At 47.9% G+C, this 27,141-nt stretch overlaps 1 protein-coding gene across 1 annotated transcript in view; it reads right to left on the bottom strand.

The window, feature by feature from the left end:
• Nucleotides 1–27,141, bottom strand: part of LOC144695613 (aminopeptidase Q-like) — a 217,140-nt gene that overhangs the window by 97,997 nt on the left and 92,002 nt on the right. Inside the window, exon 7 of the mRNA XM_078566512.1 lies at nucleotides 18,649–18,792. Coding sequence (XP_078422638.1) covers nucleotides 18,649–18,792 — 144 coding nt within the window. The remainder of the gene's footprint in view (nucleotides 1–18,648; nucleotides 18,793–27,141) is intronic.

The following is a 27,141-nucleotide window of genomic DNA, read 5'->3' as shown; positions in this document are numbered from 1 at the left end:
CCCTTGAAATGCCTGTTAGGGGTCAACAACTATGTGAGGTCAGAGGTGCATGTCAAGGCCCCAGGTGCTGGGTTATTAAATGTTGCTCTGGACCTAAAGGTTTGGCTAGTGTGGCTTGACATAATCCCTGAGCCAGCTCTTCGATGGGCAATCGACATGGTTATCTGACATTACAATGCCATCAGTGTGCCTGGTTTCCGTGTGGATTTCTGAGACTGGTGGAATGAAAATTTGGAAGACTCAAATGGGATCAGAGAGAAGCTCAATTACATCTGATGTGTGCTCTTTATTATAAACTTGATAAAGTAATGCCTTGATAAAGTGTCACCATTTTCTGGCCCACAGATGCCAAGGCAAGGCTGGGCAGGAGCTTGGGATACTCCAAGACTGTATCATGAGCACTTGTCAGTGATCAGACAATACTGCTGCTGAAGCTCTCTCTGTGTACACAAAGGTGACCTGATTCACTGGCTTGCATCCATGGCTGAGAGTGACAGATCGCTGCATCCTAAAGAACAAGCTCATGCTGGGGACTCAGTATGATGATGAAGCCAGAGCACAAATCTGGCATGAGGGATTGCCTGTGGAGAGATGCCACAGCCCAGATTCAGATCAGACCTCAGACATCAACATGAGAACCAGTGAGTGCTGATTGTCCTCCTTGAGGCTCCTTGCATCAATCCACAAGTGCGCTAAGGTTTGCAGTGCTGCTCCTGCCTCTTGAAGGCTGCCATAGGCAGTGAAATGTTAGTGAGAAGCTTGCAGAGACTGCATCATAGCTACTCTGCTCACAATGCGCGCTGGTGAAGTTCTTATCCCATCACAGAACAGCCACATGCTCTAGAAGCTACCCAGCATTCCAAGGGCGAGGCCATCATCAGGCAAGATTTCAACTACTCAGTCTGAGATTGATGTCATTCATTGAAATGCAGAGGATAGAAAAGAAAGTGTTAATGTTGAGCATGCATGGAGGGCACAGGTGAAAGAGGCTCATATGAGTTGGTTGTCATCATCGTCCTGGAACCATGTGGCTATCAGGGTCTCACAGGCACATCTGCTGCATCTGGCCTGTGCAATGGCCTCCTCCTTTGGAGCCTCAACTTTCTTGCCGTCATCGAACTCAGCCCTCTCGACGTCCTCCACATCGGAGGAGACATGCAACTCCTCCATATCGCAACTCATCCCCTCTTTGGAGTGCCAGGTTGTGTAGAGCGCAACAAACTGCGATGATGCAGGATACCCTCTGGGAAGAGTACTGGAGAGCACTGCCTGATCATTCCAGACATCTGAAACACATTTTCAACATGCCAATGGTCTGCTCAATCAAGGAGCATGTTGATGAATGAGCCACATTGTACCGCTCCTCTGAAGCACTCTGTAGCCACCGAGCTGGCATCATTAGCAACATCTTTTGTGGGTAGCCTTTGTCACCAATGAAACAACCCTCAATGCACTGAGGACCCTTGAAGGTGTGTGGCACCTAAGAGTGACTCAAGATGTAGGCATCGTGGGAAATCCCTGGGTATCTCGCACAGACCTGTGTAATCTGATCAGATCAGCTGTACATTGAGAGAATGGAATCCTTTTCTGTTGATGAATCACAGCTCTTAAAGCCACATGTGTGCAGTCAATGGCACCCTGCACCTGTGGGAATCTGGAGATCACTGCAAATCCCACTGCTTTGGAAACTTGTCTGGCTTCATCCAGGGAGAACTGGACATAATTGTGTGCCTTACTAAATAGGGCGTTGGTAACCTCTCAGATGCATTCATGAGCGGAAGTTTGGGATATAACGCAGATGTCCCCAGTGGAGTCCTGAAACGAGCCACTTGCAAAGGGCAGCACAAACCTTTAGACCCACTGGCAACGGATGGACTCCCAGTCTCTGAGGAATCAGCTCATCCCGAAGAATGTGGCAGATGTGAGCCACCGCATGCCTTGACAAGCAAAAGCATCCACAGCACTGTCTCTTGCGCGTCTGCAGGCATGAGAAGTGGCTCACTCCAGGGCTCCACTGGGAACCTCTGCGGTATATCCCTAGCCTCTGCTTATAAACGTCGTGCCAAATGCCTCCATGGAATGGGTCTGTCAGCTTCAGCTTCTGGGTCTTCATGGGGCCTCACTGGCCCATGTTCCTCAGGGTGAGGCCCTGCCCTGCCTGATGGCGACAGGCCTTCTTCTCCTCCTCAGTTGCCTGAGAGCCATGAGAAAGGCAGCATTGATTGCTCCATCGATTCTCCACTCCTCCTCATATTTACAGTTGGATCCTTCTGTCCCTTTTGCTTTCCTATGAGAGGAACAAATGATCATTGGAACTCACTCAGAATATGGCCCCAAGGTGGAATGCATTCTCGCAAGAATGCACACCATGAGTTAAGTTGCCCAAATCCTTGAATTGGCATTTGAGTCTTCCTGGCATGTCTCAGCTGAGCCTTGCTGTCCATGTCTGAAGTGGAAATTGTTAGGTTGTCCCTTCAATTGCCCCAAAAGTGCAGTAATCAACATCCCCCACAATCCCCAAGGCCTCTGCCCTGGCGAGTTTTTTTCATCAGCCAGTGAAATGGTGGTGCTGAGGCTGTATCATCAGACCAGCTTTCAATGCCACTCCACCCCTCACCCCGCCACCCCCATGACCGTCGAAAACCCTCCCATCATACTGGAAAAGCATCACGTACAGGTTTCCCTCCCTCCGATCACTCTCCTTCCTCCCCCTCTAATCCTGGATCCCATCGTGATTGTTGTGGATATCCCTGTCCTCCCACTGAACCATTTGATGTTGATGCCCTGATGCCCCTTTTTGAACTGACCCCTTTCCATGTTGAGGCCCAACGCACAGTAACATACAGAAATCTCCCACAACCGTGAGACCATTGAGAGATCCCACCCCCCACCCACCCCACCATATTACCGGTTTCCCTCCTACAGGCTGCAGATGCTTCCCCTGACTGTGACTGTGTCATCTGCGGCCCAGTACCAAACCACTAATCTCCAGGACCGACGTGTGTGACAGCCTGACCACACCATGCTGGGCGTGATTGACACCGAATGGACAAGCTCCCTGCTCTGGGACCGGGACATGCATGCCAAATGCAGCCTTGTAGCAAGGAGTGCAATGGCCCAGGACTGTCTCTACTTTTAGACCCGGCTGCTTGTTGCACAACTGTTCCAGTTATGTGTCTGTGTCTACCCCTTTCCCAGCCATTCCTCCCCAGTCATGTGTCTGTGACTAACCCTTCACCAATCATCCCCCCTCAGCCTTGTGCCTGTGACTAACCCTTCCCTCCCAGGCCCCAGCCAACCAAACCCCCAACCCTGGTCAAGCCTTTGCCTTTCAGCCTCTTCCCTTGCCTCTGTCTTATCTCACACCATCCCTCTAGTCAAGCCTTTGCCTTCCAGCACCCAATCCCCCTTGTTTTCTTGCTGGTCTTGCCTGAGCAGCTGTGCCACGGATCCCACTACCCCCCCCCACCGGCCTTCCCGCTGGTCTTGCATGAGCAATGTTGGCATGGAGTTGGAGAAGCCACAAACGCAGCACAGTGAAAGGTAAGCAAGCGCTGTGTACATGAACTTTGAGGCTGCGAGTGAAGTGCAGTTTGCCAGATGCATGTCAGTTACATCTGTTTGTGATTGACAGCTTGGCCATTTGATCTGAGGGTGCGGGGAGGGGCACGATTCCGGCAACCTGCATTTTAATGAGTATTCATGATATTCAAACGCATGCAAATGTGGTTTCTGACATGGCGCGTTGGCTACCCGATCCACCATGAAAGTTGGCAGTGGAGAATTGCATACTATTTTTTGCCAGCAGAAAAATGGCTTTTGGGCGCACTCTGAATTTTTCCATCTCACCAGCCATAATGCCCGCCAATTGTGGGACCAGAAAATCCCACCCATAGTGCACCACATTGCTGAGCCATAAAACACAGCAGAACAGAGGACAAACACAGCCATGCTCCACTGGGTGAAGATTGTTGGGCCTGTCATATACAAGGATGAGTCTTTCTGAAGCATCAGAGGAAGGTGAGTTCCTGATTGTCAGAAACTCCTGAGGCATCGTGGACCCATCGGCAGACAATGGAGGAGTCCATGCCCAGTATGTACTCCATCGTAGCTCAGGTATTTGAGCATGAGCTCGTCCACAAGGAGTGGCATCACTCTTGGGGAGCCATATGCAGCACCACTCAGTGGATGGAGGAGTAGCGCATTGACATGCACAGGAAGAGTAGCATGGACTCAGTGTGCGGAAATTTCCCATCCTGCCTGCGGTGGGTTTCATGACAGGTGGGAGCGGAGAATCCAGCGGCAGGCAAAAAGTCTGAAATCCGCCGGCATAAAAACAGTTTGCTATTCTCCTGATGTTGGGTTATCTCACCAACTAGTGGCGCGAATTCCATTTGCATTCATTAACATCTCATGAATGCTCATTGCCAGGCCATGATCTCTGTTTTGGTCCGTAGTGCCCTGTGAGTGCGCTCACTCTGGGAGCTGAGAGTCCACTGAGGAACAAGAGCGATGCGAAAGCCTTTGCCGCCATCTAATGTTGCAAACACTGCTGTGACTGAGATGTGGACATGCCTAGGGATCTCTTCCTCCCGTGCTTGTCTTGTCTTCTGCCACTACCACTGAGGAGATGCACATGCTGCTAGGTTATCAATGCCAATGAGCTGCCCTTACTCAATGGTGTTCCTTGAGGAAGAAGGGTTAGAAACGCTTACATCGCATACTTCAAATAAAGATTTAAACACATTTCCATGACATCACGCAAGGATGCAGAGACAAATTCAACTGAGGTTGACATCACATGAATGTTAATCTCACAGTGGGACACTATCGCTGAGTGGGGGGATGGATAAACCTCAACATAAGAGAATTCCAATGTACAAATTCACAATTTCTTCAGTTGACCAACACAGTTACATAACCATCAAATGTATTCATAAAAGTGACATTTCTTTACAGTTATAGAACACCTGTGATCCAAAAGTGACATCAAAATTCCTTAACTTTCCCAACCCTCCCGCTACGCCTGGGTGCAGCCCCAACATCCACAGCAGAGATGGAGACAGCCTGCTGACTACTACATCCTGGTGTCTGTGATGACCTTGGTGGACATCCTCTGGTGGCTCGAGGCCTGGAGGGTCCCAGTCTGATAAGGGTCACCTGCTCAAGGGCAGAAGCATCCTTGGTGGCCTCAGCAGCTGGAGTGAATGGGGTCACAGGCTGAGGGGGCTGTGAGCGGATACACAGCCTTGGAGTGTCCTGAGAGGATGCTCCTGGGGTGCCTGGATGACTTTCATCCTCTCTGTGGGTGCCCGAGGGCCCTGTGCTGACTCCTGCAGTAAATGGTGCACCTGGAGTGAGGTCAACGTGCCTTCTCCCCATGTTGCTTACATCTTGATGGTGCCCACCAGCGTGTGTGGCCATGGAGTGCAGGGCCAAGCGAAATCTGGAAAGACCTGCTGGACCAAGGTCTCCATGGTGGTCGCCGCCCTTCCCTTGGTGACCTCGAGGCGCTTGCATATCGGAGCCACGACATCAGACAGAATGCGGATGGATTCCACCATCATTCACTCTAGTCCACTGAATGACTGCCGAATCTCTGCCTGATGTTCCACCGCCTATTGTTGCATCTCCAGCACTGAGTTGGCAGCTGCTTCTAGAGGCTTATCATCTGACTTGGACTGAGCGGATGGCTGGTCTGCAGCAGACCTCCAAGTGCCGGAGACCTGGGTTGTCCCGGCCTCCAACTGCTGCGGGGTGTTCTCCAGAAAGTGAGCCCAAGCCTAACCTACAGCTGCACCCCACCAATGTGTGTGTCTCTGAGCTGGTAGAGGGTGCGTGTGAGCGCTGTGATGGTTCTCCCAGAGCTCCATCTTTGGACGTGGGTCTGGGGGTCAGACTGCTGTTCGACTGGCTTGTGGGCCTTGATCTGCTGGTGCCTAGAAAATAGAGTTTCCATTGATGAGCATGAGGTAGATAAGGCTCCATGTGAGCCACTGTGATTGTCAGGGTTTGATGAAGCAATGGAGCTGTGACCCACACTAGGTTGGTGGGAGGGGCCGATCTCCCCTTCCCCACAGGAGCGATCCCTATTCTCCCCAGCCAGCTCTCCTGCAGCCTCCTCAAACTCAGTGAGAGCAATGACGTCAGCCATCCCTCCCCTGCTCTGCTATCTTTCGCGCCTGTTGTGTGCCAGCTTGGACTGTATGAAGAAGAAAGGCATATGATGAAAAAGGATGGAGCAGAGGTTGGGTGAGATGCATGTCCCCTTTACGTGGTGAGCTCTCCCAAGAAGGGCCAGAGGATGGAGTATGAGCAACATGATAGATGGGATGGTGGTGATGTGAAGTCTCCATGACAGAATGATTGATGATATGTGTCCCCCACTAATGGTTGTGTGAGATCCCTGAAGAGAGTAGCTGTTTGAGTGCATGATGCCATGATGTGAGCTTGATATCGGAGGGAGTTGAAGGATGACTTACCCTGGCGGAGTGGATGAGATCACTCATCCTCTTCCTGCACTGGATGGCATTTCGGGCACAATAGCCAGCTGCCCTGTCCTGCTCCATGATGGCCTCCCAGGCCGGAGACGTGAGGCTCTTGCGCTTCTTGGAGCCATCCCTGGAATACAGGACATGCCTGTGTGCCCGTAATCCTTTGACCAAAGCCTGGAGGGCCTGGTGGGTGAAGCGAGCTGGTGTCTTCTTCTTGGGGCTTTTGGCCTTCGTCTTGAGGCTGGAAGACATCACCGTATGTGTCCTGAAGACAGGCGGGCTGGAGAGAGTGAGATATATGTGCTGGACTGGCATTTAAATGTGGCACCCAGACCTTCAACCCCATCAGCTGATAGTGGGCAGATGATTCAGCTCCCGACCCGCCAGGTGATTACGCCCAATACTCACTTGTGCATAACTAATGAGATTCCAAACGCGGAATCGGGCGCAAGGTTCTGCCATTCTGGCCAGCGGGGTGGGTGCTGTCGAAACCACCCGCCATCGCACTTCGTCTCATAAATGGAAAATTCCGCCCAGTGTCACTAATGCTTGAAGTATTTTCTTTTAATTCTTTCACAGGATGTGGGTGTTGCTTGCAAGGCCAGTATTTTTATTGCTCATCTCTAATTGCCCTTGAGGAAGTGGTGGTAAGCCACATTTTGAACCACTGTTGTGGGGGGAGCCGGTGGCGTAGTGGTATTGTCACTGGACTGCTAATCTAGAGACCCAGTGTAATGCTCTGGGGATCCTGGTTCAAATTTCACCACGGCAGGAATTCAATAAAAATCTGGAATTAAAAGCCTAATGATGACCATGAAAATATTGTTGATTGTCGTAAAAACACACCTGGTTCACTAATGTCCTTTAGGGAAGAAAATCTGCTGTCCTTACCTGTTCTGGCCTACACGTGACTCCAGATCTGCAATAATGTGGTTATCTCTTAAATACCCTACGAAATGGCCTAGCAAGCCACTCAGTTGTATCAAACCGCTAAAAAATCAATGAAAAGGAATGAAACTGGATGGACCATCTGGTATCAACTTAAGTGCTGGAAACGACAACGGCAAACCCAACCCTGTCAAACCTGCAAAATCCTCCTTACTAACATCTGGGGGCTTGTGCCAAAATTGGGAGAGATGTCTCACAGACTAGTCAAGCACCAGCTTGACATTATCATCCTCATGGAATCATACCTAATAGATCATGTCCAGACACCACTATTACTATCCCTGGGTATGTCCTGTCCTACCGGCAGGACAGACCCAGCAGAGGTCTGTGGTATAGTCGGGAGGGAGTGGCAGCACAGTGGTATACAGAAGGGAGGAAATTGCTCTGGGAGTCCCCAACATTGACTCCGGACCCCATGAAGTCTCATGGCATCAGGTCAAACACGGGCGAGGAAAGCTCTGCTGATTAGCACGTACTGCCCTCCCTGCCAACCCCCACCTCACAGGGACTGCAGCGATTTAAGAAGGTAGCTCGCAACCACCTTCTCAACAAGGGCAATTAAGGATGGGCAATAAATGCTGGCCTAGCCAGAGATGCCCACATCCTGTGAATGGATAATAAAAAAAAGGTCCATGTGGTGTAGGTACACCCACAGTGCTGTTTGGGAGGGAGTTCCAGGATGTTAATCCAGTTACAGTGAAGGAATGGGAATATATTCCAAGCCAGGATGGTGAGTGGCTTGGAGGGGAACTTGCACATGGTGATGTTCCCATGCATCTGCTGCCCCTGTCCTTCTAAGTGGTATAGGTCGCGGGTTTGGAAGGTGTTGCTGAAGGACCCTTGGTAAGTTGCTGCAATGCATCTTGTAGATAGTACACACTGCTGCCACTCTGCATTGGTGGTGGAGGAAGTGAATGTTAGAAGTGGTGGATGTGGTGTCAATCAAGCGGGCTGCTTTGTTTTAGATGGTGTCAAGCTTCTTGCATGCTGTTGGAGCTGCGCTCATCCAGGCAAGTGGGGAGTATTCCATCACACTGCAGATTTGTGCCTTGTAGATGGTGAACAGGCTTTGGGGAATCAGGAGGTGAGTTACTCGTTGCAGCCTCTGACCTGCTCTTGTAGCTATAGTATTTATATGGCTGGTCCAGTTCAGTTTCTGGTCAACGGTAACCCCCAGGATGTTGATAATGGGGGATTCAGCAGTGGTAATGCCATTGAATGTCAAGGGGAGATGGTTGGATTCTCTGTTGTTTGGAGATGGTCATTTGTGGAATATAAATGCCTGGCAATGTTACTTGTCACTTATCAGCCCAGGCCTGAATGTTGTCCAGGCCTTGCTGCACATGGGCACAAACAGTTTCAGTATTTGAGGAGTCACGAATGGTGCTGAACTTTGTGCAAACATCAGTCAACATCCCCACTTCTGACCTTATGATGGAAGGAAGGTCATTGATGAAGCAGCTAAAGATGGTCGGGCCTAGGACACTACCCTGAGGAACTCCTGCAGTGATGTCCTGGGACTTAGATGATTGACCTCCAACAACCACAACCATCTTCCTTTGTGCTAGGTATGACTCCAACCAGCAGAGAGTTTTCCCCCTGATTCCCGTTGACTCTAGTTTTACCAGGGCTCCTTGATGCCACACTTGGTGAAATGCTGCCTTGATGTCAAGGGCAGTCACTCTCACCTAACTGCTTGAGTTCAACTTTTTTGTCCATGTTTGAACTAAGGCTGTCATGAGGTCAGGAACTGAGCGGCACTGGCAGAACCCAAACTGAGTGTCAGTGAGTAGGTTGTTTCTGAGTAAGTGCCACTTGATAGAACTGTCGATGACCACTTTCTTCACTGTGCTAATGGTCGAGAGTAGACTGATGGGGCAGTAATTGGCCAGGTTGGATTTGTTCCGCTTTTTATGGACAGGACACGCCTGGGCAATTTTCCACATAGACAGTTAGATGCCAGTGTTGTAGCTGTACTGGAACAGGTTGGCTATAGGCAAAGCAAGTTCTGGAGCACAAGTCTTCAGCAATTTGCTGAAATGTTGTCAGGGCCCATAGCCTTTGCAGTATCCAGTGCTATCAATCAATTCTTGATATCATGGAGTAAATTGAATTGGCTGAGAACTGGTGTCTGTAATGCTGGGGACCTCAGGAGGAGGCTAAGATGGATCACCCAATCATGTATCAGTTGCATCCCTGCTGGTGACCTCGTCCAGCTATCAACAGCACCGTGAACAGTCTGAAGCAACAAAGAAGCTGATGAAAGGCCACTCCTTGGGGGCATCAGCATCATCCATTGTTTCCTCAGCATCTCCGACTCAGGACCCAACCATGCTGAAAGGCCTTGAGAAGGCAGCTGCCCCTGCAATGATGCAGGCACAGTAGCCTGCTGAGGAGACTCTCCACAGACATCTCCACGATGAGGAGGGAAGTCACAGGCATTTCAGCCCAATGCAGAGAAAATGGAGCAGCCTACCTGTACCTCATCCTCAGCCAGAGGTTGAGATAGGACCCTATAGAAGTGGGTGTGAATGCAAGGCATCATAAGCTTATTCAGCTCTTTTTGGCGCTGCTACCAGGTTCTCAGCTCCAAACACAAGGAATTGACCTCCCTGGTCACCTACTCACAATCCTTTCTGAGGATTGTCCTTGAGGGCCTCCCAGCCTTTTATCTGCCTGCACCACAAAGCCCTCCAGTGCTGCACCTATGACCCCAGAGCCCTCTCTCTGCCCTGGTGGGTTTTTTTCTTTGTTTAGAATTGCAGCAATCACATTCAACCACAGCTTCCAATCATTCCCTTTAAGAGCAGCAGGCTGTCTTTAAGAACAGAAGGCTGGTTGTATTAAATACAGAAAGTCCTGGAAAAACTCAGCAAGTCTGGCAGCATCTGTGGAGAGAGTTAATGTTTTGAGTCCAATATGACTTCTTCAGAACTGAAGAGAGATAGGCGTATGATGGGGGAAGAGGTAGGTGGACCAAAAGAGAAGGTCAAGGATAGGTTAGAGGGTGAGGGAGATTAAATGACAAAGATGTCATGGAACACAAGGCAAAGGGAGTGGTAATGATAGTATTAAAGATACAAAGCATGGTCCAGAGTGGGTGTTAATAGCAGAATAAGGTCAGCACTCTCTGAAAACAAAAATGGCAGAACAAGATGTAGACTGACACTTGGTGGAAAAATAATTCAAAATGGAGGACAGAGCTCATAGTCTGAAGCTGTTGAACTCAATGTTGGACTCAGAAGCCTGTAAGGTGTTTAATCAAAAGATGAGGTGCTGTTCCTCCAGCTTGCTTTGGCCTTCACTGGAACATTGTAGCAGGCCAAGGAGAATATCTGAGCATGAGAGCAGAATGGTAAATTGAATTATCAAGCAACCAGAAAGTCAGGATTATGCTTGCTGACTGAGCAAAGGTGTCCGGCAAAGCGATCACCCAGTCTGCGTTTGGTCACCGCAGTGTATAGGAGACTGGATTGTGAGCAGCAAATATAGTAGATTGAATTGAAAGAAGTGCAAGTGCAAGTGCTTTAATCTTGCAGGAGTCTATCCTCCCTGATCTCTTTGCACCTCAAGCAGCCTTACTGGCTGCCTGATTGAAGAGAAGGGATATACACAAAAACATGGCGAATGACACTCGAGGACCCCAACTAATGAGGACCAGGTGTGATATGGTGAGAACATTATGACAATCAGATGTCACTGGGCAAGCCATTGTCACACTGAAGATGCACATAATGTATCTGGCCCTGCAATACACAGCAGCCGGGATCTCTAGTGTGGTGTGCTGCACTCTTCAAAGCATTGCACAACAGCAAGGTTTGGACCTTCAGGAGGAACATTGTACAGATCACAGAGCCTGTTCTGACAATTCTGGGGATGAGGATCAGGAGGAGACAGAATTTGCAGAGGGGTCTTTTAAAAGATCTCAGGCAACTCCCTGACGGCAGCCCAGAGTTGGTGAGGGGCCTCAGGAAGCTGTCCATGAGAGAATATAAGATTTTCCAATTGGCAGGAGTTATGGTCTCAGCACCCGCTGGACATACCAAGCGGGAGGGCACTGTGCCCGCACACCCCCCCACCCCCGATTTTCTGATGAGTACCTATGGACTTTTGTGGAGGCAGTGAATGCCTGACATGACATTATCATGCTGCGCGATGGCAAGAGGAGGCTACCCCACCAGACGAAGGAGGCCTGGATGGAGGTGGCTGCCCAGGTGAGCAGGCATAATGTTTTGTGCCGCACATGGATCCAGTGCCGGAAGAGGTTCAATGATCTTTTATACTCCACAAGGCTGCTTTGAGGTGCAAAGAGATCAGGGAGGATGGACTCCTGCAGGACTAAAGCATGATGGCAATTTTCCCAGAGTCTTATGTACATCTGCAGAAAGATCTTTTTGTGGTTGCACACCAGCTGCATATTGATAGAGTTCTTGTGGATGACAAACACTCCTGGGTGATTTGGGGATGCCCTTGTTGGCATGCGTTCAGCTGATGATGCCCTGCACATGTGGGAAATCAGCCAGAGCCGCAAATCCAAGTGCCAGATCTTTCTAACTGGCATTATCGCAAGACATGGAACTATGTATAGATGACTTAGAGAATGGCCGTTCTTTGTGGGATGCAGGGTGCCAAGTGGAACATATCCCTGTGTTGGCCAAGGCTGGGAGATGTGCCCACTTGCCTTGGATGTATAGAAGGATGAGGCTAATCTGATGGGCACCTCAACCTGGGTCTCCTTGGGGTGGGGGTGCGAGGCTGGTATGGTTCTGGCAGGTAGAGGGTGCACTAATGAATGCACTTTTGTCTGTACAGGAGAAGGGAAGCCATAATGCACTGGAACGCTCATGATTGGGTGGTGGGGTTATCAAACTGCTGATACTTTCCAAGTTTAAGTTGGATACTGTGGTTACAGAATGCAAGCATGGAGCAAGGTCCACAGGTCGCAGAGAGGCAGGGGTCTCAGGGAGCGGTGAAAGTCCAGTGGACAGGTGAGACATTGGGGAGTGTGTAATAGATGTAGGATCGTGGCATCTCCAATGAGGAGCTCAAATCAATTGTCCTCATTGCTCATTCAGTCGCAGTGCCTCAGTGAGACAGTTGTCCATCGTGACAAGAAACTGTTGTGCCTGCACAGTCACTTTGTTACAATGTAATTAACTGACATATTCTTTTCCTCCCTCAGATGCACCATCCTCACCATGCCTGAGAGACCCCAAGGATCCTCTCTTGACACCCGAGGAGGAGCCACGGACAGATGCACCCGCATCACATCCTCTCTCTGCGCCAAACATTGATGATGAACCTCTGGGATCGTCCATCAGGTGGCAGATGCTGGATGTCCAGTGGGATGCATGGGAAGATCTGGCAGAGATCCCCGAGGGTCTGCATGCCATGGTCTCTGTCATGAAGGAGTCCATGCAGAGTGTGAGCGCTGCATTGACCTGGAGCTCCGAATGAACAGCCTCCTCTGTAGATAGAGTGGCAACTCTCATAGAGAGGCAGCTCCAGGAACAGAATCAAGGGTTTCTGGGGCTGTACTCAGACCTGCATGCCCACACACTGGCAGTGACCTCAGCAGGTCAGTTGCCAGTGTGAGGGATGGATGAAGCACCAAATCACTCTGTTAGGTGCCCATCCATCAATGGTGAGCAGGGAGGTTCAAACCTACCTCACGCTGGTGGACCAGTTGTATGTCGCATCTGTGGGCTCCTCTCAGGGTGCTCCAGAATGAAGGCACCACTCCTCTGCCAGTGCCCGTGGCATCTGATGAGGCTGTGATGACTGAGCAGTGCCCAGCCATCGTGCTGGACGCTCCATCCCGGGTGGTGCCTGAACAGGCTCAGCCGGCCAGAGAGTGTCCGCCAAGGTCATTAGGACAGACAGGGCATCACTGTCAGCAGGCAGCCTCCAATGCTGCTACCAGTGAGTGGGGGGTGGTGGCGGGGGGGCACCAAGGCACAGCACCCGCAAGCAAAATTTAAGGCACTACTAAGGGGTTGTCACAGGTGATAGAACTTCAGTAATATGTGTTCTATGTTCAGACTGTGTAAACATGACCATTTAAAGATGTTATTATGTTTCATGGCCTGAATGCACCTCATGTTTTTCATAGGTGTTGGGCATGGGAGTGTATTGTGACAGACAGGAAGGGCTGCAAACTTTATTTCAGAGGTAGTTCATTGACATAGGGGTCACAGGATGGCCTCATCAGGAACGTTCAGTGAGGAGGCGTCACCCTTGCGCTCACTAGTTAGCCGTGCCTTGGATGCCTAGCTGAATGAACACAGAATCAAGGTCTCTCTGGTCTCCCTGCCTCCCAGAAGGTTCATCGCTTCTGCAGTCGCATCCTCACCCTGGGCCTCCTCCAGCTCTCCATCAGACCCATCAGCTGACTCATCCTCTGCGGTTTGGGCAGCAGCCTCACTGTCTTCATCTTCCAATGGTCCCCCTTGACAGAGGCAGATTGTGCAGAGTGCAGCACACAATGGCAATAAGCGAGATGCGCTCTAGAGGATATTACAGTTCTCCCCTTGATCGGTCCAGGCGGCAGAGCCTCATCTTTAGCAGGCCAATGGCCCTCTCAATTACCGCCCTTGTAGAGGCATGACTTCTATTGTACCTCTCCTCTGCCTCTGTCCTTAGGTGTCTGAGTGGACACAGGAGCCACCTTTTCAGGCTATAGCCTTTGTCACTCAGGAGCCAAACATCCAACCGAGCTGGAGCGATGAAGAGCCTTGGCACCTGGGAGTGCCGCAGGATGTATGCATCGTGGGAGCTGCCTGGGTACCTGGCGCAGACCTGCAAAATCTGTGCCTTGTGATTGCAAAAAATCTGGACGTTCATCGTGTGGAATCCCTTTCTGTTGATGAAGGCACACGGCTCATCCGCTGGCACCTTTGTGGCCACATGTGTGCAATCTATGGCACCCTGGATACGGGGGAACCCAGAATTGCAACGAAGCCTCTGGCTCGCTCAGCGTGGCTGGCTTCATCAGTCCAGAAATGAGTGAAGTTACTGACCCGTCTGAACAGAGTGTCAGTGACCAGCTTGATGCAGCTGTGGACAGCAGATTGGGAAACACCACATAGATCCCCGGTGACCCTTGGAAGGAACCGGAGGCAAAAAAGTTCAGGGCCACTGTCACCTTAAGAGCCACTGGCACAGGATGGCCACCTACACTGTTTGAGGCGATCTCTGGGCCAATCATCTGGCATATGGAGGTGACAGTCTCCCTAGAGAGCTGGAGCCTCATCCGGCACTGGACGTCAGCCATGTCCAGGTAGCTGGAGCACTGCCTGCAGACTCTGGCTGCAGGATAATGGCATCTTCTGTGGATCCTTCTGCCTTGCACTTGTTGCTAATCATGCAACCCCTTGGCTACGCCTCTCTTCACACAGGTCATTCTCCGGGATGCTGCCTGTGGACACCCGGCCTTCTCTCCCTTCTGGCCCTTTCCTCCTCTTCAGAGGAGGTCCCTCCAGCAGAGTAGACAATCCCCATTTGCTGGAATACAGAAGGCATAGGATAGTGCACTGAAGGGTGCACTTGGCAGAAAGCCTCTGAGAAAGCTTGTAAGTCAAAGAATCCTCTAGAAAACACAGGAAATGCAATGTCAGAAAACCATCTACAAAACCACCTACAACCAACTCTTACCGGTGGCCTGTTAAATCACACTGGCCGCGTAAAATTTCATACAATTGCCTTTTTAATGCCCGTTTAATTGTGGCAGGCACGCTTTCGACTCCAACGAGCAGCCGCCGACTGTAATATAGTGCAACAGTGCGATGATGTCAGGACGCACACCCGTAATTTTCTCGTGTGAGCTCGGGTTGGCTGCCCGCCCGCTCCTAGAGTGTAAAATTCTGGCCCCTGTCTTTCTCGCAACGGCTTTCAATCTCCACATGCGAAGAACTCGCTTTGGAATTCTCTCCCAAACAAAGCTTTCTCTCGGACGTCTCCAACAAGGATCCATCTCCAGGGTTTCAACCTCTCTCCCCAATGCTCCTATCCCATTGATCTCTTCGTGCATTCAAACTTCACCTTCCACACACACGCATGCAAACTTCCACGGTTTCTAAACAACCACTCTAGAGATCCTGGCTGGTGTGTATTGTAGGGCCAGATACATCATATGCATCTTCTGTGCACCAATGGCTTGCCCAGTGACATATCTGATTGTCATAATGCTCTCATCATATTGCACCTGGTCCTCATTGGTTGGGGTTCTCTCGAATGTCGTTAGCTATGTTTTTATGTGTATATCCCTTCTCTTCAACCAGGCAGACAGGAAGACTGCTTTGAGGTGCAAAGAAATCAGGGGGGGGATGGACTCCTGCAGGATGGGAGCTGCAGGGAGCAGGTCCCAAAGAACAAAGAAGAATGGTCCCAAAACCAGGGAGATGGACAGAAAGAGGTCCCAGGAAGATAGTCAAGCCAAGAGACAAGAACAGGAATATGAAACAGGCCCTGTTAAGTGGAAGTGAGAGTAAGGAGTAGAAGAAAATTCTCCGCATTAAAGAGACAGAGCTGCAGGGAGCAGACTTAAGTAAAGTGGGCTTGAGAGAAGCTAGAAGATCAGAGAAGACAGAGGAAGTTTGGTGACTCCTTACTACGGGCCTTTGGAGTAGTGGTGTTCTGCTTGGCACAGCCAAGTATCTGAGAGTGTGCGTGGAAGGTGAAGCATGAATGCACGTGGAGATCCAGGGGAAAGGAACACCGGGGAGTTAGCTTGGAACCTTGGAGGCGGATCCTTGTTGGAGACATCAGAGAGAATGCGCCATTTGGGAGAGAACTCCAAGGTGAGTTCTTTGAACGTGGGGATTGGAAGCCCTTGTGAGAAAGACAGAGGTGCAGTGAGACTGGTTGACTCAGTGTGTCAAGCATCTGGGGGGTTGATGAGAAATCCGTAGAAGCGTGGTTTTGGAATTTGGTGCCCGACCACCATTCACCTATTAGTTCACATGGACTGTACACTTACCGTGAACATTATAGTATAAGATAGATTTTGCATCTTGTGTTATCTTTACGAATTTGTATATATTTGTAAAGGTATAGTTGGAGTGAAGGAATGGTGGAATATCTTTCATCTTTTCTTGATTAATAAATGTTTTATTATTTTGTTAAAAGTACAGTAGCAGACTCCTGTGAATGTGTTCAGTAACTGCTCCCCCCCACACCCAAGGTACCTAAACAAAAATAAAAATTAAGGTCTATCAAGCCAGGTTCCACTCTGGGAGCTGACTTGTCCAGCATTAACATCAGCTGGGATCGCAACAGTGATCAAAACTGTCCTTTGATTTTAAAACCTTTTAATCTAAAACCTGAGAGAGAGAGAGAGAGACTGGGCAATCTGCAGAACACTAACAACAACATCACATCTGCAAAGAAACGGCTGTGTTATCTTGCCTTTTCAAGACCTGGGAGATTTAAAACCTTTTCAAAGCCTCTTCCAACCTGTTTCAAACAGCTCTGGCTTTGCCTGTAAGAAATCGGACCTCTGGTTACAGCAGCCATCAAGGCCTGTCTACATGATCTGTTGGAACTCTGCAGTTAATCCTGTTTTGACCCCAGCCATCTGAACTTACCTAAACTTCAATTCCAGAGTGGAAAAATCTCCCTCCTTCACTGGACTGTCCAGGTCATGTGAACTGTTAACTATTCTGTTTGGGTTTAATATTTGTAGAAGTGCACTACTGTCCGTAACTGTATCTTTCTTGGGTATGTATTATGTGGTTGATGTAGGGATAGACCTTTCCGGAGTTAGTGTGTGAATAAATAATATTCCTTGTTTAAATCCATGAAAGTCTGCCGCTGGTGACTTTTAAATTGACCGCACACTAACGGGGGTTTAGAAACACACATCAGCCGAATCAAAACTAAACTATTCTGATTACAGAAAGAAAGAAAAGGGAATTGGGGGTTTCGGACAATCTCTCTCCCCTGTCCATAACACTTAATTGGCACATGTTCGGTTTATGATGTTCTGCATGGTCCTGTACACAACCAAGGATCCTTTTCACAGCCCTTCATTGCTCAACATCAATTCTTGTCTTACCATTCATCACAAGTGAAAAGGCCACTCGTCAGGCAGCAACCAAAAGTGGACAATATGGAAGAGTAGTGGTGATAAATAATATTTAAGTGAAATTAAAATTAATTTAAAAATTAGACAAATTTAACACTCTGACTATGCGTAACACAACTTATGTACGTGACCTTTGACAACTACAAATCTTCACTCTTCCTTTTCCTAGCAGGTTTTAGCAGAGGTAGAGACAGGCTGTTCAGATCCCCCGCTCAGACTGCTGAGATGCTCTAGGCTAATACCCTCTGGGTTTTGGAACCTGGGAATGCCCTACCAAAGACTGCTCCACCTGTACCTATACAGAGCGCACATGGTGCTTGGGACAGGAGGCAGCAAGTGGGGTACTGACTGAAGGAGCATGGAAGGGGGGAAACCGGTGACAAGTGGAAGCACTTTAAGTCCTCACTTTCATGATTCTTTTACCATCATCCCTCTTATGGCCCACTACACTTGCCTGCTAACAATGAGCATGAGAGAACATTGCTGCATTTCAGTGTGCTGATGAATGGCCAAGATTAGGGTTTGATCAATCCTATTTAAGATGGCATTCATAGCATACAAGCCAATGCTGACAGGCAGCATGCACTCACTAGATTGCTGTCTTTGATGGTCCATGGAGTTGGCCATCGACATCCCATTTAATTGTTTATTATAGTACACAGTCAATTAATTTAAGTGTGCGGTATCTTTACATTTTTATGTGCACACATCCAGTATCTTAGAGCAGATGGTTTGTGCGTGGCCTGTACATTAAAATTTGAGTTGCTACACAGACACTCAGCTGTACATACTAAAGGAAACATTGGTGGCCAGTCTTTCCATGGATGATGACAGCATTACAAAGGTCTATGACATCATGCCAGTCATGCTTGAAATGCCAATCTTTCTGCAAGCATGTGCAGTGTAGTTGGAATGCCTGCCAGCACATCACACATTTCCCCTGCAAATACCTCAGATGTTGAACTGTTCATCTCAAAGGACAAACAAGAGATTATTTAAACAGTACGTCCTGATGATAAATGTGTGCACTTGGATTTCTTCTTCAAAACCTTCAATGACAAGCTAAATCCCATATTTAAAATGAAACCCAATTTCATCTTTTACATGTGTTCTAAAATTTACCTTGTAGTACGTGATGTCGCTAAACATTTCCATGATTGTGTCAAAGGTTTTAACATCTTCTTTCTTCATAGACAATGAATGTGAACCAAAGCGTGACTCACTTTGGAGCACATTGTATTGCAAATGAAATGGGTACGTATGGTTCTGAAATAAATCAGTACAGCAATTAGTTCACTACATTTGAGTGACACAATAACCTATTCCTTTCACAAACAAGTACAATTTATCCTATTCTGAACGCTACCTCACTAAATTAATGTCCTTACCCAAGGTTCTGCATAGATTGTTGCTGACCCCCAAACAAAATTATTCCATATTCCAGATTATGGATTACATCCTCCTAATCAGGCAGCCTGGTGTTCATAGCTGATTTGGGCCAGGGCATTGCTCATCTAACCAGGAATCCCAGTCCTAGTCAGATACTTTCTAGTTCTGGCTTTTAGTTTAGTTAATCAACATAGTGATAATTACTTTTGCTGTAAATCTGTTTCACTTCCGCACCAGCCTGTTGAAAATTAATCTTATCTCACAATGCTGTAGCTTCATATTTTATTGAAAATGTCAATTTTTCAAAATTATTTTGAATTAGCTAATAAAGTCACAGTTTTGGAACATGTACTTCTGAGGGACTCAAATTCCAATTGGGGAGAAACGCACAAAAAACCTAGCCAATTATGACAAACTTGTAATAAAGTAGCATTTAATTATCTTTCTCTGCAACAATCTCAGTAACCATAATTTCCCCTCTGAACCAAATTTTCTTCCACTTGTCTTTTAAAGTTAATTGATGAAAAAGTCATTACCTTACTGTGTATCTGCTTCAAATTCCGAATCATGGGCAATGTTTTCCTGAACCCTTTCTTCCACGATTCATAACAGGCACTAGTGCGTAAATATTCCGAGGCATCCATTCCTGCATTCACTAGGGGAGGAATTTAATGGTTGTGACGGTAGGCACATCAGCTGGCCAAAGAGCCGGTGTCAACCCTGCCACGGCCATTTCCGGGAGTCCTGATAGGATTAAATGCTAATCAAGCAGCCTGCTGGCCATCATTGGAGTTCCTGATTCCTGCAGCAGGAATTCCCCGCCTCCATTAGCTGCCTGTCAATCAGAGGTCAGCAGCTGCCCAGTACCTACAGTGCCATAGGGAGTGGTGGCCATTGCCGGTACTGCAGTATGCCCGAGGAGGAGGAATGTCACCGAAGCCCTGACACACAGGTAAGTGAGGCAGCAAGCAGCATCACTGGGGCCAATCAGGGAGGTCATGGCGAGGGAAGAGCCAAGGGTTGATGTTAAAGGGAATGAGGATCCCTCCCTTGCTGCTGGCAGGTCCCTCCATCGGGCATAGGGTATCTGAGGAGGGACAGCAGGGACCCCTCCACCAAAAGGCTGTAGGCATGCCTTCCAGGGTTTACCTGGCAGCTTTTCTACATGGTGTGGCCCCCACCAGCTGCTGGTTGAATACTAATGGCTGTGGGATGAGGTGCTTAAATAGTCCTCATGGGCCTCAATTGGCCTCTAGGCAGGAAGGCTGTTCTTGACCTTTCCTGACCTGGTTTTAATTGTGGGGTGTCAGGAAGACAATGGGCCCTCTACCCTGAACAATGACTCCCCCTGTCTCCCAACCCGTTCCTGGGAGGAGGATTAAATTTCTCCCTAGGAGTGCATATCACAAAATTGTATCTTCCTGGCACATGATTTTCTGTTCATTAAAGTGCATTGATAGAAAATTGCAGGCTGAGAATGTGCAATCTTAGCATATGACCCAAGAGGTGATTTTTTTTTTCTCCTCCTCTGCACACTTCATGACTTCTGGTGTATCCCTGGAGATCACTCCTAGCTTGCTGTTCTTCATTATTTACCTTCTACACCTTGGCAACATTATCCAGAAAAGGGTCATTATTCAGAGGAAAAGCTCACTCTATCTTGCTGTCTGGTCCACTGGCCCAAAGGCTATTGCCATATTTTCAAATTGTTTCTCTGACTTTCGAAGACTTGGATGAGACAAAAGTTCCTTCAGTCAACAGTAAGGAGACTGAGACTACCCACTTCAGCTCCTGCTAGCTTCGCTGTGCCTCTGTTCACAACTCCATCAAATCCTTGGCTGCCACCTCAAGCTGAGTCAGAAGGGAAGTGGCCTTAACATTCTGCTCGACTGTACTTCGGACTTCTCACCCACACCCGCCCTATTTCTAAAATTGTTTTCTTCCACCTATGCAAATTAACCATCTGCATCCTATGTTTCCAATTCCAATTTTGTTATCTTAAAATTTGATTATTCTAAATCTGTCTAATTGATCTTCTTACTTCAGTGTTCCAAAAAATTATAACTCATGCAAACTGATGCACCTCATTTCTTATCCAAGCCTCACTGGCCAACTGTATTCATTTTGAAATTAATGTCCTTGGGCTGTATTTTACATGCCCCCTGCCAGGCATGTTTTGGATGGGAGGGGCAAAAAATAGGGTGGCTGTCCACCTGGGTGCTCACCCCACTACCTTCCCACCCACCCCTAAGCTCACCCCTATAATAAAAGATGTGGGCAGGTACCAAAATTGGCAGCCTGCTCACCATATTCGAATGCATAGTTGTTTTTAAAAATGTTTGACAAGATCTTTTTAGAATATGCATCAATTGTAAAGGGATGAAGTCTAATTTTCTTGAATAATAAATATTGGTCCATGTGACCTGGTGACCCTTGACGTGGCAGCAGTATGAACAAGAAGGAAGTTAAATTACAGAAGCAATGTGGCTGGATACAAAGGAGAGCTAGAAACCGGAGAGCTGGAGGGTGAAGGCGATCAGCACACAGATGCAGACAGCATTTTCTGGCCCTGCCCACCTGCCGCTGTTATCACCCGGTCCCACTGAAAGTCAATGGACTTTTGTCTGGGCTGCCACATCCCCAGTGATGGGTCCCAGCACGGCAGGGCCAGAAATTCCAAGCCAATGAGAATGCAGACAAAGATAGAAATAGGAACGCACAGAATTCTTGCAAGGATAAGATGCAAATCCGTTCAGGAAGAGGTTAGTTTCTTTGTTTGGCAGAAAAGGAGACAGGAGCTTTTGGAATGTGTGAGCTGTCTAAAAGGAGTCTAAAACCTTGAAAGCTTCCTTCCTAATTCAGAGATGCTAAAGAGCTGGGTGTATTCCCGAGTAGCCAAGTTGTGAACCAGGATGTCATTTGTCGGTCAATTGAAAAAGAACTCTGGAAAGCTACACCAGCAGGACTATTGTGGCCTGAGGGAGAGAGAGTTCATAAAAGTTTGTCTTGATGATAATTATACCCATGAAACTCGGAGGTGAAAGCTGTTGTCAGATGGGCCCCCTGAGCTATGCCCTGATCTATCCTGCATGAATAAAAACTGGCATATTGTGGAACTGTGTCATTACATAGTGCCATGTATCTGTGGGGAGTGATGCGGATGCTTCTGGTTGTGTAAGGTGTATCTTTATTGTATTGACTATTTAAAGTGAAATTTCTTTTTTATTTGAAGTATCATTTGTCTGTTAATTCACCTTTAATATACATTGATTCTGATTCGTGTTAAAGTAAAAGTTACATAAAGTGCAAAGGGGGTGGTGATGGTGTAGTGGCATTGTCTCTGGACTAGTAATCCAGAAACCCAGGGTAATTCTCTGGGGACCTGGGATTAAATCCCACAGCAGATGGTGGAATTTGAATTCAATAAAAATCTGGAATTAAAGGTCTGATGATTGTTGTAAAAACCCATCTGGTTCCCTTTAGGGAAGGAAATCTGCTGTCCTTACTTGGTCTGGCCTACATGTGACTCCAGATCCACAGCAATGTGATTGACTTTCAAATGCCCTCTGAAATGGCCTAGCAAGCCATTGTATCTCAGTTGTATCAAACCACTACAAAGTCTCAAAAAAAGGAGTGAAACTAGACGGACCACCTGGCATCAACCTAGGCACCGGAAATGACAATGGCAAACTCAGCTCTGTCGACCCTGCAAAGTCCTCCTTACTAACATCTGGGGGCTAGTGCCAAAATTGGGAGAGCTGTCTCATAGACTAGTCAAGCAACAGCCGGACATAGTCATCCCCATAGAATCATATCTTACAGATAATGTCCCAGACACCACCGTCACCATCCCTGGGTATGTCCTGTCCCATTGGCAGGACAGACCCAGCATAGGTGGTAGCATAGTGGTGTACAGTTGGGAGGGAGTTCCCCTGAGTATCCTCAACATCAATTCTGGACCCCATGAAGTTTCATGGCATCAGGTCAAACATGGGAAACTGATTACCGCATACCGCCCTCCCTCAGCTGAGGAATCAGTGCTCCTCCGTGTTGAACACCATTTGGAAAAAGCACCGAGGGCGGCAAGGGCGCAGAGTGTACTCTGGGTGGGGGACTTCAATGTCCATCACCAAGAATGGATTGGTAGCACCACTACTTACTGAGCTGGCCGGGTCCTAAAGGACATACCTGCTAGACTGTAGGGTCTGCAGCAGGTGGTGAGGGAACAAACAAGAGGGAAAAACATACTTGACCTCATCCTCACCAACATGCCTGCCGCAGATGCATCTGTACATGGCAGTATCAGTAGGAGTGAGCACCGTACAGTCATTGTGAACACCATACACTCAATGTGAAGTCAGGATTTCCTGACTTCACATTGAGGTTACCCTCCTTGGGTTGTGTGGCACTACTACCGTGCTAAATGGCATACATTTTGAACAGATCGAGCAACTCAAACTGAGCATCCATGAGACGCTGTGGGCCATCAGCAATAGCAGAATTGTACTCGAACGCAACCTGGAACCTCATGGTCCAGCAATTCCCCCCGCTACAATTACCACCAAATCAGGGAATCAACACTGGTTCAATGATGCATACAGGAGGACATGCCAGGAGCAGCACCAGGCATACCTAAAAAATGAGATGTCAATCTGGAGAAGCTATAACACAGGACTACTTGCGTGCCAAACAGCATAAGTAGTAAGTGATAGACAGAGCTAAGCTCTACAGTCCTGCCACATCCAGTCATGAATGGTGATGGACCATTAAACAACTCTCTGGAGGAGGAGGCTCCACAAATACCCCCATCCTCAATGATGGGGATGCCCAGCAAATCAGTGCAAAAGAAAAGGCTGAAGCATTTGATACAATCTTTAGCCAGAAGTGCCAAATGGATGGTCCATCTCGGCCTCCTCTGGAGGTCCCCAGCATCACAGATGCCAGTCTTCAGCCAATTTGATTCACTCCACGTGATATCAAGAAATGGCTGAAGGCACTTGATACTGCAAATACTATGGGCCCTGACAATATTCCAGCAATAGTACTGAAGACTTGTGCTCCAGAACTTGCTGCGCCCCTAGCCAAGCTGTTCCAGTACAGCTACAACACTGGCATCCACCCGGCTATGTGGTGGTATGTCCTGTACACAAAAAGCAGGACAAATCCAACTCAGCCAATTACTGCCCCACCAGTCCACTCTCAATCATCAGTAAAGTAATGGAAGAGATCATCAACAGTGCTATCAAGCGGCACTTGCTTAGCAATAACCTGCTCACTGATGCCCAGTGTGGGTTCCGCCAGGGCCACTCAGTATAGCCTTGGTTCAAACATGGACAAAAAAGTTGAACTCCCGAGGTGAGGTGAGAGTCACTGCCCCTCACATTAGGCCGCATTTGACCGAGTGTGGCATGAAGGAGCCTTAACAAAACTGGAGTCAATGGGAATCAGGGGGAAAACTCTCCACCGGTTGGAGTCATGCCGAGCACAAAGGAAGCTGATTGGGATTGTTGAAGGTCAGTCATCTCAGCTCCAGGACATCACTGCAGGAGTTCCTCAGGGTAGTGTCCTCGGCCCAACCATCTTCAGCTACTTCATCAATGACCTTCCTTCCATCATAAGGTCAGAAGTGGGGATGTTCACTGATGATTGCTCAGTTTTCAGCATCATTCATGACTCCTCAGATACTGAAGCAGTCCATGTCCAAATGCAGCATGACCTGGACAATATCCAGCCTTGGGCTGACAAGTGGCAAGTAACATTCACATCACACAAGTGCCAGGCAATGACCAACGGATTGGCCGGCAACTCTCTAGGGTGGAACGTCTTGTCTCTGAGGAGCAAAAGTCCCTCTCTGCACAAATTAAGGCCCCTCCCAATGTATTATCACTGTGGGAATGCCAGATTTCACGTCGGTGAGATACCTTGGGTTGGGGGGTGGGGGAAGGAGGGAATTCATTCAGCCCGCCCACCATGTAAAATCAACCCCTATATGGTTTTTTTAAATTCATTTTCAAATTGTAATCATTGTTCTTTAAAATGAAATTAAATGCTGGCTTAAAAACAATTTGATTTTTGCTGTATTTTCATTATATGCCAACTACTTTTAATACTAAAATTAAATTAGTAGTCTGTTTATTTCCAAGCTAATTGAAAACATATTTGTGCTGAAAATCTATTTCTAATAATAAAATGCTGACTTTGGAATACATAGCACAGTGACTAGCTAATTAAAGGTTTGGTTTTCAAAATGTTGCCTGTAATGACGGGCTAAAATAAAACATCAATTATTATTTTTTTTAAAATAAGCTGTTTCCATGCAACAGACTAAATTACCCCCCCCAGTTTATTTAATACATTAATATATTTAATCCTGATTACAGATTCTGATTGGGCCAGGATTTTCAGCTCGGCGTGCGGGTGCACGCCCAACACATCTGAGCGTGAAATAGCGCATGATAACGTCAGGCAAATGTCCTGATGTCATCGCGCACTCGCACGGTATTTCGGTCGGCAGGTACGCGTGAGAGTCGGCAGCACGTCCGCCGACAAGTAAGAGGCCTATTAAGGCACTTAAGCAGCTAATTAAGCAGGATATTTCACTGCCCATCGAACCTTATGGTTAGCAGCAGGAAAATAGGCCAGGCGGCCTTTGCATTTTTAGCAAAACATCATCCACGGGCGGGGTGAAGTTTCCAACAATAAGTGAAAAAAAAAATGGATTTTTTTTAAAACTCAGTCACATGTGGGGGCATGTTTATATTAATTGTAGATTCTTCTTTTCTCATTTTAGAAATCTTCAGCTCCCAGAGGCAGCTCTATGCATCCAGTGAGCTTTCAAGGAAGGCACCCCAGCACTGATGTGCAAACATCAGCGCTCACCCTCCTCCCGCCCCCACCCCAGCAGTGCTGAGGCTCTCAGTGGATGTTTCATGCATTAATTGGCCAGCCAGTGTGAAATCACGGTCGGGGCCAGATTGCGGTCCGTGGACCGTTTCACTGCCGCCCCCAGGTCCGCCCGCCGCACCCACTCGACAAGGGGACATTCCTCCCAATAAAGTTTAGTTCTGGTTATACTTTGTGGTTCTCTTGTTACAGGTTAGAGCCCCAAGTTCAGAAACATTTCTATCCCTCATGCCTAAAGCCTCTCTAATATTTTCACGTCCCTTTCAAGGTTGGGTGTCCAAAATTGCATTCAATATTCAAAATATGATCCAACTAATAATCTCTGCAATGCTAAATTAAACTTGTGATAACTTCTAATCAACTCGTGATGCATTTTTGTACATACTCAGTTTGTTGATAACAGCTTCACTTTGACTGGAAATGTTCTTTTTATTAATTTATGGGATGCAGGCGTCGCTGGCTAGGCCAGCACTTATTGCCCATCCCTAATTGTCCTTGAGAAGATGGTGGCGCAGTCCATGTAGTGTAGGTACACCCAGAGTGCTGTAAGGGAGGGAGTTCTAGGACTTTACCCAGCGACAGTGAAGGAACAGCATATATTTCCAAGTAAGGGTGGTGAGTAGCTTGGAGGGGAACTTCCAGGTGATGGTGTTCCCATGTGTCTGCTGCCCTTGTCCTTCTAGATGACAGTGGTCGTGGGTTTGGAAGGTGCTGTCTGAGGAGACTTGGTGAGTTCCTGCAGGGAATCTTGTAGATAGTTCACACTGCTGCCATTGTGCGTCAGTGGTGGAGGGAGTGAATGTTTGTGGGTGTAGTGCCAATCAACTGGGCTGCTTTGTCTTGAGTGGTGTCAATCTTCTTGAGTGTTGTTGGAGCTGCATTCATCCAAGCAAGTGGAGAGTATTTCATCACACTCCTGATTTGTGCCTTGTAGATGTGGACAGGTTTTGGGGAGTCAGGAGGTGAGTTACTCGCAGCAGGATTCCTAGCCTCTGACCTGCTCTTGTAGCCACAGTATTTATATGGCTAGTCCAGTTCAGTTTCTGGTCAATTGAAACCCCCAGGATGTTGATAGTGAGGGATTCAGCGATGGTATTGTCAATGAACATCAAGGGGCGATGGTTACATTGTCTCTTATTGAAGGTGGTCATTGCCTGGCACTTGTGTGGCACGAATGTTACTTGCCACTTTTCAGCCCAAACCTGGATATTGGATATCGCGAATGGTGCTGAACGTTGTGCAATTCACAGCGAATATCCCCACTTCTGATCTTATGATGGAGGGAAGGTCATTGATGAAACACAGAAGTGTGAGGTGATTTAT

This window comes from Cetorhinus maximus, chromosome 2 (assembly GCF_964194155.1).
Source record: "Cetorhinus maximus chromosome 2, sCetMax3.hap1.1, whole genome shotgun sequence".
Classification (NCBI taxonomy): Eukaryota; Metazoa; Chordata; class Chondrichthyes; order Lamniformes; family Cetorhinidae; genus Cetorhinus; species Cetorhinus maximus.
The sequence above is the reverse complement of the archived record's forward strand: the minus strand, read 5'-3'. Positions and strand labels throughout refer to the sequence as shown.